This window comes from Ictalurus furcatus, chromosome 21, assembly GCF_023375685.1.
Source record: "Ictalurus furcatus strain D&B chromosome 21, Billie_1.0, whole genome shotgun sequence".
NCBI classification, from domain to species: domain Eukaryota; kingdom Metazoa; phylum Chordata; class Actinopteri; order Siluriformes; family Ictaluridae; genus Ictalurus; species Ictalurus furcatus.
Window position 1 is genome coordinate 1,393,623 of NC_071275.1, and position 11,579 is coordinate 1,405,201.

Genomic DNA, 11,579 nt, shown 5'->3' on the forward strand with positions numbered 1-11,579 from the left:
ACTCTGTAACAGAAGCGTCTGTTCGGCTTTTGAACTCGAGCACTAAACGGGGTGTAGAAACCCAGTGAAGGATTAAAGTTGTAGCACATCCTTAATAAGAGTGAGAGTGTCGATAACTACAGTCAGGAGCTGAGGTAAACCTTTCTGTTCTTTGTTGTAAATATTCTATAGCATGGGTGTAGGAGTTATGGTTGGCTGTTCAGGTCGTGTTGTTTGGTTCTGGGTGTCATTTACATTTACATGTATGTAAATAAAAAGGAATAATAAAACAACCTGAAGATTAATGATATGTTGTGGAATTGATTACACATGTTTGTAGAGATTGCAGGCTACAGATGTGTGTTGAGTTCATATATGAAAATGTGGGCGTGGCTTTAAATCCATATATGGAAGGTTTTAAGAAGGAAGTATTTGGAATTTATAGATCTGGATATATGTTCAAATTTGGTCAGCCGGTTAGTATGAGATAATAGGACCAGACTTTTGAATAGAACTTGAATTCATATTCATAATTCATACGTATCATTTGAATATAAGATAACTAGACAGGACATGGGGCGCACAGTGGCTTAGTCGCTAGCACGTTTGTCTCACACCTCCAGGGTCGGGGGTTCGATTCCCACCGTGGCCCTGTGTGTGTGGAGTTTGCATGTTCTCCCCGTGCTGCGGGGGTTTCCTCCGGGTACTCTGGTTTCCTCCCCCAGTCCAAAGACATGCATGGTAGGCTGATTGGCGAGTCCAAAGTGTCCGTAGTGTATGAATGGGTGTGTGAGTGTGTATGTGATTGTGCCCTGCGATGGATTGGCACCCTGTCCAGGGTGTACCCCGCCTTGTGCCCCATGCTCCCTGGGATAGGCTCCAGGTTCCCCGTGACCCTGAAAAGGAGTAAGCGGTAGAGGATGGATGGATGGATAGACAGGACACATGGGAATATGAGCTTGAGATAATATGCGAGAATCTTGACCATTGAATCCATGCAGCGACTTTTGAGGACCTGGTGCCGACTTGAGTTCATATATGTGTTCAAAGACACACTGATTACTTGTGACATTTGCTTCTAATATGTTATAGGATTTGCTTATATGCTAATGTGTTATATGATTCATACCCTGGTCTTTTATGATTCATGTTATATGAGTCATATATGTATATGATTCAATTCATGGCATTTGTGCTATGTAAACTTTTTTTCTTTGTTTGGCTTTTGCCAAGTTTACATAGTAACTATTCTTCTGCTTCACTAAAGTAGGAAAAACATTCTGGGGACAAGATGGAACCTGATGCCTCCAACAGGTCCACCTCACTGGACCTGATGAGAAGCAATAGTGATGATTACTGTCAGTCTTCTGACGAAGGAGAAACACACGACGGGAATAACGCTGGTGACAATTCTGTCCGCATTGAGCCAGCAAGGACCCGGCCACATATTAGCCACACCCACTCATGGTGCAACGCTGACTCCAGTTACACGGTCACATGCACAGTTAACATGGTGTTGGCTGTGCCGAGAGGTGCAGGGAGTTTTTGTCTTTTATTGCAGACAGTGTTTACAGTAGTCAAAACTAAGACTGATTCTGATGGTTGAAATTCACTGTTATATAGCATATGCGTCCCTTCCCTGTGTCATCCTACACTAAGGCCTATTCATTTAGACATTATCAAATACATTTGCAGTGTGTTCTGCAGCCATTTGTGCTCAGAAAATGTTGTCTTTTCTGGCATCAAGGTTCTGGAGATGATCCAGTTATGGCCGCAGAGAAAGAGAGGCAACTCAAGAAAGTCCAGCCTAATTGTATTATAGAGGCACCCAAAGCGCAGGCCTATTACCACATAGAGTACAATCTCCTACCTGAGGATAGTAAGCCAATCAAAGTAGACCTGGTTATGTTTGGTTCGGTAGCAAAGGTGTACATGGATAATGAGACACAGGTAAGAAACTACACTTGCTTTCATTTTGTACACTCACTTTATACACAGCTGTAAGAAAATGGTTTGGGACGGCCTTCAAAGACATTTCCAGGTTACTTATATATGCTAATGGTCACTAACCATAATGTATGGTTGAAGAAACCATGCCAAATATTAGCCATTCCTTGTTAGAAGGGATGTTGTGGGATATATAGGACAGTAAAATATGCATGCATGCTAGGAGTCGGCCAAATTAAGGCTTCTATATGTCCTGTGCACACATTCTATTCAGAACAAACTCGATGCTTTATATGCATCTGGATACAGCGTTAGTACTCAGCATTTTTTTGTTTTGTACACACCAAATGCCTGATACTTTTCTTGTCTGTATGTAGGTGCTGAAGACATGGCAGGAGGGTGATCACCTTTGGCTGGGCTGGTCTCAGCCTGTGAAGCTCAATGTGACCAGAGAGCTGCTTATGAAGATGGCATCGCATAAAGTAACCTTCAGGCTCTGGGACACCAAGGAAAGAGTGTCTCCTAAAGCAAAATTTGACAGACCCAAAGCATTCAGATATCCACAGGGAAGGAGAGTGGAGGATCCAGACCAGAGAAGTGTGCTCACAACTCCGACAAATGTTTACAAAAGAGTTTCAAGTACGGTTATATAACCTGGCTACTTTTCTAAACAGGATTTCGTCAATGTGTATTGAACTCTAAGAGCACAATGTTAATAAGCAACTTGTTAATTGTGGACCACTCTAACATACTAACATATAGATGAAAAAGAATACATTGCACTATGTCCACTGCAGTTTAAGTGCATTAGTAGTGTATTGTAAGCATAATACACTAGAGTATGGCTGAAATTACTGTGTGGTATTTAAGTGTACTCAATGTCAATGCATTTACAGTAAATGCATTTTGTAAACATTTCTTACACAAGAAACTGACTCCATTGTGTAAATTGTGTGTTGGTAGGTGCTAGCCTGGACCGTGAACCGGAAAGTGCAGGTAATTATTCATCACTTCTGGGACTTCAGCTCTAAACGTACCATTCATTTTAGGGTTGCTCTTTAATTAAAACGGCTTGATGACATGAAACCTCAGGAAATGCTAGGGTAATGTTTCACCAAATGTTTCCTAAGGTGGCATAAAGGGTATGGTGTATAAGTTGCGAGCTCTTTATGAGAAGCAGAACCCAAAGATTACAACTTCCAAAAAGCGCCAAAAAGATGTCGTGTCAACGGACTACAAACGACCTCCAAAGCTCATGTGTGACTCAGGTAGAAACATGCAGCATCATTTTTAACAGTGGCTGAAGACGAGGCTACAGCGGTAGACCATGATTCTCTTCTGTAAACTTTACAGATGATCCCAAAATGCCCACTATGAAGACGGGTGGAGTCAGTGAGAAACAGAATCCTGAAACTACCGATCCAAAAGGCATCAAGTCTGAAGCCGCTGCGGATCGAGGAAAGGACATGCCATTGTCGAATTCAGCACAGAAAAGATCATTAGATCACTGTTCTAAGCGATCCAAGGACACCACAACAAGCTGTATGTGCATCGATTTAAAAACAAGTAATAAACAAAATGCAAACCACTGTGGTTACATGTGTTATCTAGTCATGACGTTTAGCCTAGTGAATCCTAAACCTGAATTGTTGCTCTCGCAATTGGACATCATCAATATTTGTGTCATTTTCCCCATTCAGCTTCTACAAAGAGTGGCACACTGAACAACAGCAACTTGGTGGCGTCTAAGAAGAAACATGCTCATAAAACCGTTCAGGAGAGAACAGCAGAGGAGGACACGCGCAAAAACGGAGTCGCCTCGGCTGAGCTCAAGGCCATATATTTACTTGCAGGTAAAGTCAAGGCTCAATAAAGTCAAGTTTATGTAAGGTATAAGAAATAAACACTCAGAAACGGGCCATCGGCTGCAAGATTCTAGCTTTCCTACAGCCAGAAGACTGATCAGCTGCGTTCGTCACTACTATCCAGTTCAGCCATGTGTTTCCCGTCAGCAAGCGGTATGTTTATGTAACATGGTGTGAGAGTGTTTGGGGGGTTTCTCTTCTGCTCTTCCTGTGCACTGTAGGGGTGGATCTGGGAGAACGGTCGTCCTACAGAGCCCAGGTTTCTAAGGCCTCTAATTGGCTGCGGAACGGCACCAGCCGACTGCTCACTCGGCTTTTGATGTGTCCCACTCTGAGCCACAGCAGGAGCCTCTGATGAAAGCTTTTTACTTGGGAAACAGTTCAGCCTTTCCCCTATAAAGTGAAGCCAGACAAAATCCCATGGAGTTACTTTCACTGTGGGGCTGAGAAGGATGGAGGCTGTTACACAATGCTATTATTATTTCGACAATGTATAAATAAAATATCTTTAAAAGATCTAAAAACAGGAGAATTTCTATGGTTTAATAAGAGTGGGGGAGGGAAAAAAAAGCAATATAAAGTGTGTATATTAAGAAATCCATTGCTTAGAAAACAAAGTTTGCAAATTTTTTTTATTAAAACCAAGCAATTAAGGTTATCCATTTGCACTATATTATAAATAATAACTGCAGAATTTTCAAACCTTTTTTTAAGGTGACTGGCGGTCAGTTGTTGCATGTGGAGTACTGTAATTCTGTAGTTTTTGATACTAATTAATGTGATTGAGTTGTTATTCATATAGTAAATTATGATGCCATTCCTCTTCCATTGTGAACCATGTATTTTACTGGTCCATGTGGCAGGAGAGACGTCGCTGATAGACTGTTTGATGATCCGCAGTGGAAGAGTGTTTAAGGGCTTGTGCAGCATCACTCTGGATCAGCCGCTTATATCTGGAGAACTCAAGGCTGAGCTTAACCCACTGATCATCACAATCTTGTCTGCGTCTTCTCTGCCATCTACTCCTGTTCCCTTCTATGAGCTTGAGGTAGTCAGTTATATGAGACTTTCTCTTTGATTGATTGTGCTTCTGTATTTCGATTTTTATTGAATCTCCCTAAATCTGACATAGACTCAATCTGTCACAACCTAGTACATTAACATTCTAGCCTTTGTGTGTATTTTGGGGTGGCTCGGAAGGAAAAGGAGGGCTTGTGTTTGTATCGTCAACATTTGGCGTTGCGTTATTCGCAATTCTTTTTGCATTTACAGCAAAAGTGCATGCCTGTTTACTGCCAGTACAAGTTCCACAACATGCCTGCCCACAGGACCATAGGGCTGAGTCATGGATCTAACCTATATTTCAAAGATGTGAATGTGATCTTCACTGGCCTCCTCAACACCGAAGAGCTGCTTGAGTTCCTTAGGGGTCCACCATTAGAGATTGAAGTTCATGACCGTGACAGGAAAGCCGAAGAACCTTCACATAATCCAGCGATTTTTGGCACAGAGGCCACTGATAACAAATTAGCCAGCACAGCTCTAGTCTCTACCAAGCAGACAATCTACAGCCTATCTAGGGAAATGAAGAAACTCTGTGACCCATATGGTATTGCCAAGCTAAACTTTTCTGATCTCCTCAGAGGACACAGGTGTCTGAAACTCAGCTTACCTATAAGAGGTTCCCAACCAGTGGATAGGCTGGGTACCGACAACAATGAATGGGGGGGAAATGAACCTGAGGCTGCAGGTGCTCTGGATGCCATGGACAATGCTGTGCCAAATGGTCATTATCTCAAAGCAAACTCCAAGCTCAAGGTGCAGATTGAAATAGCACATCCACTCAGTCCTGACCCTGACAAAACTGAAGGGCATTGCCCATTTGGCCGTATCATTTACATTTTCAAATACAACAATATTGCTTTCCTGGAAAAACTGAGGTCTGAAATTCTAAGGATCAACGCACTGGCATTTCAAGTACACTGCTATAATAAGGAAACGGCTGAAAGAATCTTACGGGATCATGTAATGGATGCCATAGAAAGAGAAAACAAAAATTTGAATGCTTTAACAGGGTTTCATTTCCTGGATACGTCTATACAACTTTTTGCCCTGGAAGGACTGAAAGATGAAGGCATCAAAAGGCTCTGGGAAACTGTACCTACAAGGTAAGATATTGTAAAGCTCTGTGGGGAATAAGACACAGCCAATGTTTGTAATATACAAATATGACTTTAATAAAGAAGACAGAATTAAGAAGACAAACTGTTCAAGCATTCAAAAATTCTAACCGATCCAAGTATTCAAAGACCCATCATTTTTGGCTGATTTAACACAGGTGCATTGGACACATGTAAAATGCAAGCCCTTGTGTCACACTTGGCTTGTTGTCTATTTTCCCCCACTTGCTTGTAAATAAAGAGTAGAATCAACGGACCTCTCACAATGACACTTTCTATACACTTATTTTGGGTGTGTAGAAAAAGAACAGTGCTATTATTAGCTAGTCATTCTAATTTTGTGGCTAGGAATGGCTAAAATTGGATACTGAGACCTTATTATAACAAAAAAAAAAGGCGCCCAAAAGTACAACTTATAGAAGAGTGAGTACTGGCCCGCTTCAAGCACTGCTAGGATCAAGTAAATCTTCTAAGAAGCTATTCCTTTGAAGAGTCGCTAGAATGATTTCTTTTACAGGTTGGTTGAGGATGTAGAGAAGCACGTCACGGTTCTTTATAACTCAGGTCTGAGCTTCTCAAAAAGGCTCTATGACACACTGGATGTTGGGTTGAGTCCAATTCATCTCTACAAACCACTAGAGACCATCATGAGACAACCCCTGATGTACATCAGAGACACAGTCCCTTACAACTGCCTACAAGCCATGTTACGGTACAGTTCGGAAAAGCCACACACACACACACAAAAACACCGCATATATATCTAGATCTCCACCCTGATCAGCCATACCATTAAAACCACTGCGTCATTACAATGTCACCTGTCAAGGGGTGGGGTATATTAGACAGCAAGCGAACAGACAGCTGCAGACCAGTCAGAGTGCCCATGCTGACCCCCGTCCACTGCCAGAAGCACTTAAACACCTTCATGATAATGGTATTACCTAACGGCAGTGGACTCTTTCAGCAGGATAATGCGCCCTGCAGCACTGCAAATAATGATCAGGAATGGTTTACAGAATATGACAAAGGGCCTCCAAACTCCTTAGACCTTAATCTGATCGAGCATCTGTGGGATGTGCTGAACAAACAAGTCCGATCCATGGAGGCCCCAACTTACAACTTACAGGATTGAAGGAACTGCTGCTAACGTTTTGGTGCAGAGAACACAGCACACCTTCAGAGCTCCTGTGGAGTTCATGCCTCGACGGGTCAGAGCTGTTTTGACAGCATAACGAGGACCTACCCAATATCAGACAGTAGGGCTGGGTAAAAAATATCGATTTTAATCGATCTTCAATTTAACGAAACGATATCGATGAATGCGTGTGCTTTACTTGAGAGGACGTGAACATGATCTGAAATTCACCTCTCGTCCTGAACATGTCGCCATCGTTCATGTTCTGAATTTCGAAAATGGTTTTATTTCTGAAACATTTCAAGTTGTTAATGAATTTCACTGTTGCACATTTACAATGTTTTTTACAGTAATGTGCAGGGTGCAGCTTGTGCTTACCTCATGCGCACATATTTATGATTTCTCGTTACAATGTTTGTTACTCAAAGTAAAAGTAAAAAGCAATTAAACCTAATTGTGTGCGCCCCACTGTTCATGTAAACGTGTATTTCAGTAATATCGCTAAGTAGGACGGTTTCAGTTACCAGCATTTATATTAAAATATGGATTCGATATCTGCAAAACTAACATTTTAAATGAAATATTCATAATTAATCGATATTGAATCGAATCGCCAGATTGGTCACATCCCTATTAGACAGGTGGTTTTAATGTTATGGCTGATAAGTACGTGTGTACAGCTATTACTAGAAATAGAAGGAGAATATCAGCTAGGTGACTGCATGATTGTAGAGACTAGCGTATTGTCAACGATGTACATTTCTAACATTTCTTTCGGATAACCTTCTCATGACATGTTTGGAAAGAAATGTTTGTAAAGTAGCACTTAAATGAGTAAAAAGTACAAGCGAATACGGAGTACACACTCTCACGTACGTCCAATAGGGGTAAATTGTTTACAGATTCATTATCTGTTGTACGTTTAGTTGATTTGATTTGATTTGATCTTCCTGGTTTAGAATAAATCACCTCTTCCAAGTGAATACATTTGAAGAAGTGGTCCAAAACAACCTGTTCCTTTCAGCTGAAATGCTGCACAGCTTGAAGGAGGAGTTTGGAATTATTCCTAGCAGAGGAGTGGAGAGATTATTGCCAGACAGCAGCGAGGCAAATGTTATTGTGCATCCTCGTGGGTCACAGAGGAGGACGTACACACCCATCGACAACTTCAATAAAAAATATCTGGAATGGAAACAGAATCAGAGTCGAGCAAATCAAGGGCTTTACACAAAAAACTTCATACAGGTATGACTAATCGTTCATAAAAATATAACGGAGAAAGGTGATGTTTAATAAGGAATAAAACGATGCTTTTTATTGCCTACATTTCAGGCCAACATAGAGGACATCCACATAGCGACAAGTGTTTCACAGACGCTAAAGCAAACAGTGTTTGTAGCTAAACTGGATGATGGTCAGTCTGCCCACAACTACAGTATTCAGACAGTGAACTGCACCAGGCTCGCTGAAGAGCTCCTGCGTAAGGAGATGGCAAAGGTCAGAGTGGGAAAGTGAACAGAAACACACAAGACACCTGAGAGACACCTTTTCTTTATAATCACTGATTCATCAGCTGAGTTTTGAGACCAAATAAAGCCAGTGATACGGAATAAGTACATTCTAATCACACTTTAAGTGGGAATGCTAGAAATGTGCTACTAAATAGTCACATAACTTACTGTATATCTGTTCTAGGAGCCAACTCGCAGGTTCACCTACAGCCAGCATTACCACTCCTTCACAGTGGCCCCTGTGGATGTAGAGGCTGAGCGTAAGGCCTCAGAGGCCAGGTCTCGAGCTGCATGGCGTACCTGCGATGGTTTCATCTCTCCTAATTTCAAGGACAGCATGGAGTCCAACCAACACCCCAAACACCTAGACGAGGCTCGGGTGGAGGAGCTTAAAAAGGTGCTGTCACTTTCAGGCTTGTTCACTATCGACCGCCACGAGTTTCAGGTTCCATCCTCACCGTGTTCCTTCCAAGAATTGTGTTTTATGGGCATTCCAGAGTGCTTGTGCAAGAATACAGATGCTTTAATGCTGCTTTCATACCATGCCACCTCTGATCTTAAGTAGGTATTTGGTTGCCTATAATGTGACATGGCTAATGCAGATTGATAGATAACTGTAAAGGGTTTAACCAGATGACCAGGCTTCTCTAAGGCACTGGTTATATCTGATCCACTGAATGTGTGATTTATTGTCCCCAAATGGACATTGGCCAACTGCACAAATACGTCTTGTAGAACATATGACAAAGGAAGGTCTTATGATCGCCTCTAGTGCAGGTGTATTTCAATTTATGTCTCACATAAATAAAATTCTTGCTTACAAATGTCTGGATAAATAACTGCCATGAATGAATGGTGACAACAGTTACCTTTTACCCATTAGTTCATGGCTATAAATAAGACATCTCAATTTGACCTGGTTATATTTCGTTTCACACCGGCACTTGATGGCCGCACTTTTGACTAATGCCACGGAATCTGAACAGACTAAACATCTGCTTTAGAGAATTAACAGATACTTCTTTGTCCGATCACCTTCATAGACTCTGGACTTTTTCTGAAACAAGCCATGTCGTCACGTCACTAAATAGACCAGAGAGGGAAGGTGAAAAAGAACAGACTGTAAAAAGTCTTCAAAAACACTTTCCCTTCTTGATGAGCTACCTTTGGTGAAATAATTTAAATAACTGCATGTGATTTTATGGCTCAGGGCATAAAAGAGGATCAGTAATGCTGCTTCATGTTTAAAAACTACAGCCATTTTATTGGTCTGCACTTAAATAGCGCTTTCGTTTTTCTTACCTTAGCAGTTCTACAAAGCGCTTTACGCTGTGTCTCATCCACACACACACACACACACACACACACACACACCAATGGCTGCAGAGCTGGCATGCAAGGCACTAGCTTCCCATCAGGAGCAACTTAGGGTTCAGTGTCTTGCCCAAGGACACTTCGGCATGTGGAGTCACATGGTCGGGAACGTGTTTTTCAGACATTGAGTGTTTCTGTTACAGTCATTTTTGATCGGTTAGATCTGCTGAAATACTTTGCTGGAATATCTCATCTGTATGACGGAGCTTATCTGAATACGAATTTACATTTGAACATGTAACACAGTCTGACCCACCTTTTTATCCACGAACAGCCCTGGAAAGAGAACATTCTTCATGAGAACATACTTGTCCTGAACAGGACCACATGGCCGTGGAGCAGACGGCACGAGGACTTCGAGCTCTACAGGAAACCACCCGCTGTTTTTAGTCCTATACCCCCGATTACTATTCACCTCGCAGGTAAAAATCTCAGCAAAACCAACACAAATAAGCAGTTTGGATTTTTTTGTTGTTGTTGAAACAGCAGATATCTGATGTTCCTTCACCCTGCTTTCTTTGGGATTCTTCTAGGAGAAACTCTGCATCAGGAACAGCTTCAAGCAGCACACGCTCAGTACTTCAGATGGCTGAGAAAAATCTTGCCCGATAAGGCGTCCGCAAGTAGCGGTCGAGTCCCAGAGTTCAAGTGCTATATGCAAAGAGCAGGCCTGGATAAACTACATGATATACTGAAGGACGAGCCTATGAAGCTATCTCTGAGAGCATGGAGGGGATCACTGGTAGGGCTTTACATACAAACACTTCCTACATAACACGTTGATACGAGTAAGCAAGTGGAAGGCCGTTCAATGAACGAGTGAGAATGTTAAAAACACGAAAATGGACAAGATTAGAGAATCTTAAGTAAAAGGCAAATGTATACAATCAAAATTCTTTATATTTATATAGTTTGATTTAGTATACCTAAAAACACAGGCTTCTTTGAAGTGTCACACGTCAGAAACAGAACAGTCGAACCACTGTGTGTATTTTCAGCCCATACCGTACACTGACACACAGACGGAAGAAAAATCGGAACACATCCGTTCGTCGGACAAACAGACAAACGCTAGTGAACACAGCAAGTCGCAGTTTGGGTGAGTAAAGACCTAAGTAAATAAACTTCTGGTTTAGAGCACTGACTTCCAGAAGAAGTCACTAACAACTCAAAAAATTCTCACACAAACACACGGAGTTCATCAAGACTGTTTGCTCACAGAGTAAGAATAAACTAAAGTAGTTTTTTTGTTTTCAACAGACATTACTGGAGGCCGCACTCCTTTCAGCACAAGCGACCTGCCCTGCCACTTACAGATGAAGAGAACAGTTTGCACGTCTTTCAAAAACCTCAGAACACCACCAAGATGTATACAGATTGGGCTAAGACCCAGCACAAGCGAAACGTCATAGAAACGACGACCCACGACAGTGTGGCTGTGCACATGAAGTAAAAAGGCGGGCACAGCTTCACGCTTCAGAGCTCATGTGTATTATGAAGCTCTGTGATGTCTTACATCATATCTTAACACCCCTGTTAATTAAAAAAAAAGAAAAAAAGAATTAACCAGTCCAACAATGTTGTC

General features: G+C 41.8%; 1 protein-coding gene across 7 annotated transcripts; it reads left to right on the forward strand.

The window, feature by feature from the left end:
- Positions 1-2: 2 nt before the first annotated feature.
- Positions 3-11,494, forward strand: cfap92 (cilia and flagella associated protein 92 (putative)). Of its 7 annotated transcripts, none has more exons than XM_053652547.1 (18): positions 3-134; positions 1,247-1,511; positions 1,727-1,929; positions 2,304-2,565; positions 2,890-2,922; positions 3,057-3,194; positions 3,280-3,492; positions 3,627-3,779; positions 4,655-4,839; positions 5,064-5,959; positions 6,489-6,683; positions 8,069-8,354; positions 8,442-8,606; positions 8,805-9,017; positions 10,269-10,416; positions 10,528-10,736; positions 10,993-11,093; positions 11,255-11,494. In XM_053652547.1, exons 2-18 carry the CDS (start codon positions 1,271-1,273, stop codon positions 11,445-11,447), a joined length of 3,834 nt encoding a protein of 1,277 aa, XP_053508522.1. In that variant the 5' UTR covers positions 3-134; positions 1,247-1,270; the 3' UTR covers positions 11,448-11,494. The 7 variants fall into 7 exon arrangements, with proteins under 7 accessions (XP_053508522.1, XP_053508525.1, XP_053508527.1 ...); XM_053652544.1 differs by having other exon boundaries at positions 25-134; positions 1,250-1,511; XM_053652549.1 differs by having other exon boundaries at positions 25-134; positions 1,250-1,511; positions 2,304-2,523.
- The last annotated feature ends 85 nt before the right edge of the window (positions 11,495-11,579 follow it).

What these genes read in the sequence shown, in the direction of transcription:
- cfap92 (XM_053652547.1), top strand. Translation starts at nt 1,271, where the DNA reads ATGGAACCTGATGCCTCCAACAGGTCCACCTCACTGGACCTGATGAGA. An exon ending in TTCCCTTCTATGAGCTTGAG is followed by an intron (nt 4,840 to 5,063) that starts GTAGTCAGTTAT and finishes TTGCATTTACAG; the next exon opens with CAAAAGTGCATGCCTGTTTA. An exon ending in TGCCTACAAGCCATGTTACG is followed by an intron (nt 6,684 to 8,068) that starts GTACAGTTCGGA and finishes TTCCTGGTTTAG; the next exon opens with AATAAATCACCTCTTCCAAG.